This window comes from Haliaeetus leucocephalus, unplaced genomic scaffold (genome assembly GCF_000737465.1).
Source record: "Haliaeetus leucocephalus isolate CR32 unplaced genomic scaffold, Haliaeetus_leucocephalus-4.0 Scaffold140, whole genome shotgun sequence".
Lineage (NCBI taxonomy): Eukaryota > Metazoa > Chordata > Aves > Accipitriformes > Accipitridae > Haliaeetus > Haliaeetus leucocephalus.
In genome coordinates, this window is record NW_010972576.1 from 16,035,982 (window position 1) to 16,037,885 (window position 1,904).

The window sequence follows — 1,904 nt, forward strand, 5'->3', positions numbered from 1 at the left end:
AACTTAAAAAATAACAAGCTTATAGTAACATTAAAATGTCATATCATATCCAGTCAAACATTTGTCCATATATATATATATATATATGTCCTTGTAACTGTTGAAATACTCTTAGTGAAAGAAAGATCTCAGAATCTGTAGGAGGTCCTTTGAAAACAAAGGAACTATCTTATTTCAGTGGTTTCCTCTTTTTTTCCTCTCTCTCTTTTCCTCTCTCTCTCTCTGTCTCTGTCTGATTTTTCCTCCTTTCTCTTTCTCTCTAGTGCCCATTACTTTCTAGTGTAATTCTCAGTCTCTGCGGGAAATGGGGAGGGATTCCCATGCAGTGTTTCCTACTTGGGTGTCTCACACGGGTCTGTCCACCGCGTACTGGCAAGCGCTCAGGTTGGAAGCGGGGTTCTGCACACTGGCATAGCCAAAACTGGAGTGCTGCTTGGCTTTAAGTCTCAGACTCGCCAAGCTGGAGTTACATGTGTCCCTATAAACATACGGAGGTGTTGGAGGAGCATAAGGACAGGCTGGCGTTGGCACTGCAGAATTCAGGGAGGGATTGCTCAAGTTGTTCAAGTTATTCAGGCTGTTGAGGCTGGAGCCGGGGACCCCGGTGACTGCCGAGGGTACCATGCTTGAAGACATACTCATGGAGGAGATGGAGTTTGGAGGGGAGAACATGCTCTGAGAAGACAGAGGGTTGACATTCATGGAGTTGAAGAAAGGAAAGCTTTTGGTGGAGAGGGAGGCGGAGGTCAGGCCCTTGGCTGCCCAGTTGTTGTATGAGTAGCCGGGGTACATGTCATCATAGGGCTGCATGAGGCCGTTAAACTGTGGACCGAAGCCGTTTTTGCAAAGCTCGGCTTGCTGGTTCCTTTCTCTCTTTCTCCATTTGGCTCTGCGATTCTTGAACCAAACCTTGGAAACGGGGGGAGAGGGAGGGAGATGCGAGACGCGAGTTAGTCAGGAACCACCACCACCACCGCAGCCCTTCGCAAGCTCTCGGCGCAACAGCCGACCCTGTCCCTATATACATACACACACACATATATATATTTAAAAACGTGTATGTACATACACATACGTTTGCCTCCTCGCCGAGGGAGCCTCGCGCTGGGCCGGGGCAGCAACGTGCTGCCGGGGCTGCCGAGCATCCCCCGGGCCCCGGGGCCGCTGGGGTTTAGCAAGGCAGATCCGTGGCTGTGCCATTCCCCGCACACACCCCCCGCACCCCCCGGCATAATTCGCGATGCTCTAATTCGCGCCAGAGGCCAACGCTTCCTTCTTCTCTCCTTTTTTTTTTTTCCCCCTCCTTTCTCTCTCTCCCCCCCCCCCCCCTTTCTTGGCTTATTCCGCACTGGAGCCATCCAGGGGAAATACAAAAGTGCAAAAGCGAGGGCAAAACGCCTGGAAACCCGCGGAATTTTAAGGCGATGTTTCCTATTACGGGGAAGGAGGGGGAAGCCAGCAACTAATAAATCCTTGCTTCAGTTTGTTAAAGCTACAAGTTCCTCCTGCGCGAAAGCTTCCAGAGCTGAAAACCACTTTCTAAACAAACTTGTTCGACTGCTCTTTGGCGGAAAAAAAAAAGAAGAAAAAGAAGAAGATGAAAAAAAATCGCCATTTAACAACGTGCTAAATGAGATCTAAGGGACCCTTCCCGCAGACAATGGGGAAAACGTGCCCTTTCCCAATCCACATCTAGGTGTCTGACCCGTCGGGCAGCCGCCAGCAGCAGCCTTACCGTGTGTATTGGAGCCGCCCCGGGGTGTTTGCAGGACCCCCCCCCCGGCCGAGCCGGGCAGGGGCCACCCGGGCACCACAGGGACGGGCCCCGTCCGGCGGCACCGCGCCGCCCGAAACCAAACACACACACACACCCCCGCACACACCCTTCCCCGCAAAAGCCCCGC

At 52.3% G+C, this 1,904-nt stretch overlaps 1 protein-coding gene across 1 annotated transcript in view; it reads right to left on the reverse strand.

Annotated features, from left to right (window-relative positions):
* Positions 1–342: 342 nt before the first annotated feature.
* Positions 343–1,904, reverse strand: part of PITX2 (paired-like homeodomain 2) — a 15,791-nt gene continuing 14,229 nt past the window's right edge. The window contains exon 2 of the mRNA XM_010561061.1: positions 343–909. Coding sequence (XP_010559363.1) covers positions 346–909 — 564 coding nt within the window. The 3' untranslated portion in view covers positions 343–345. The remainder of the gene's footprint in view (positions 910–1,904) is intronic.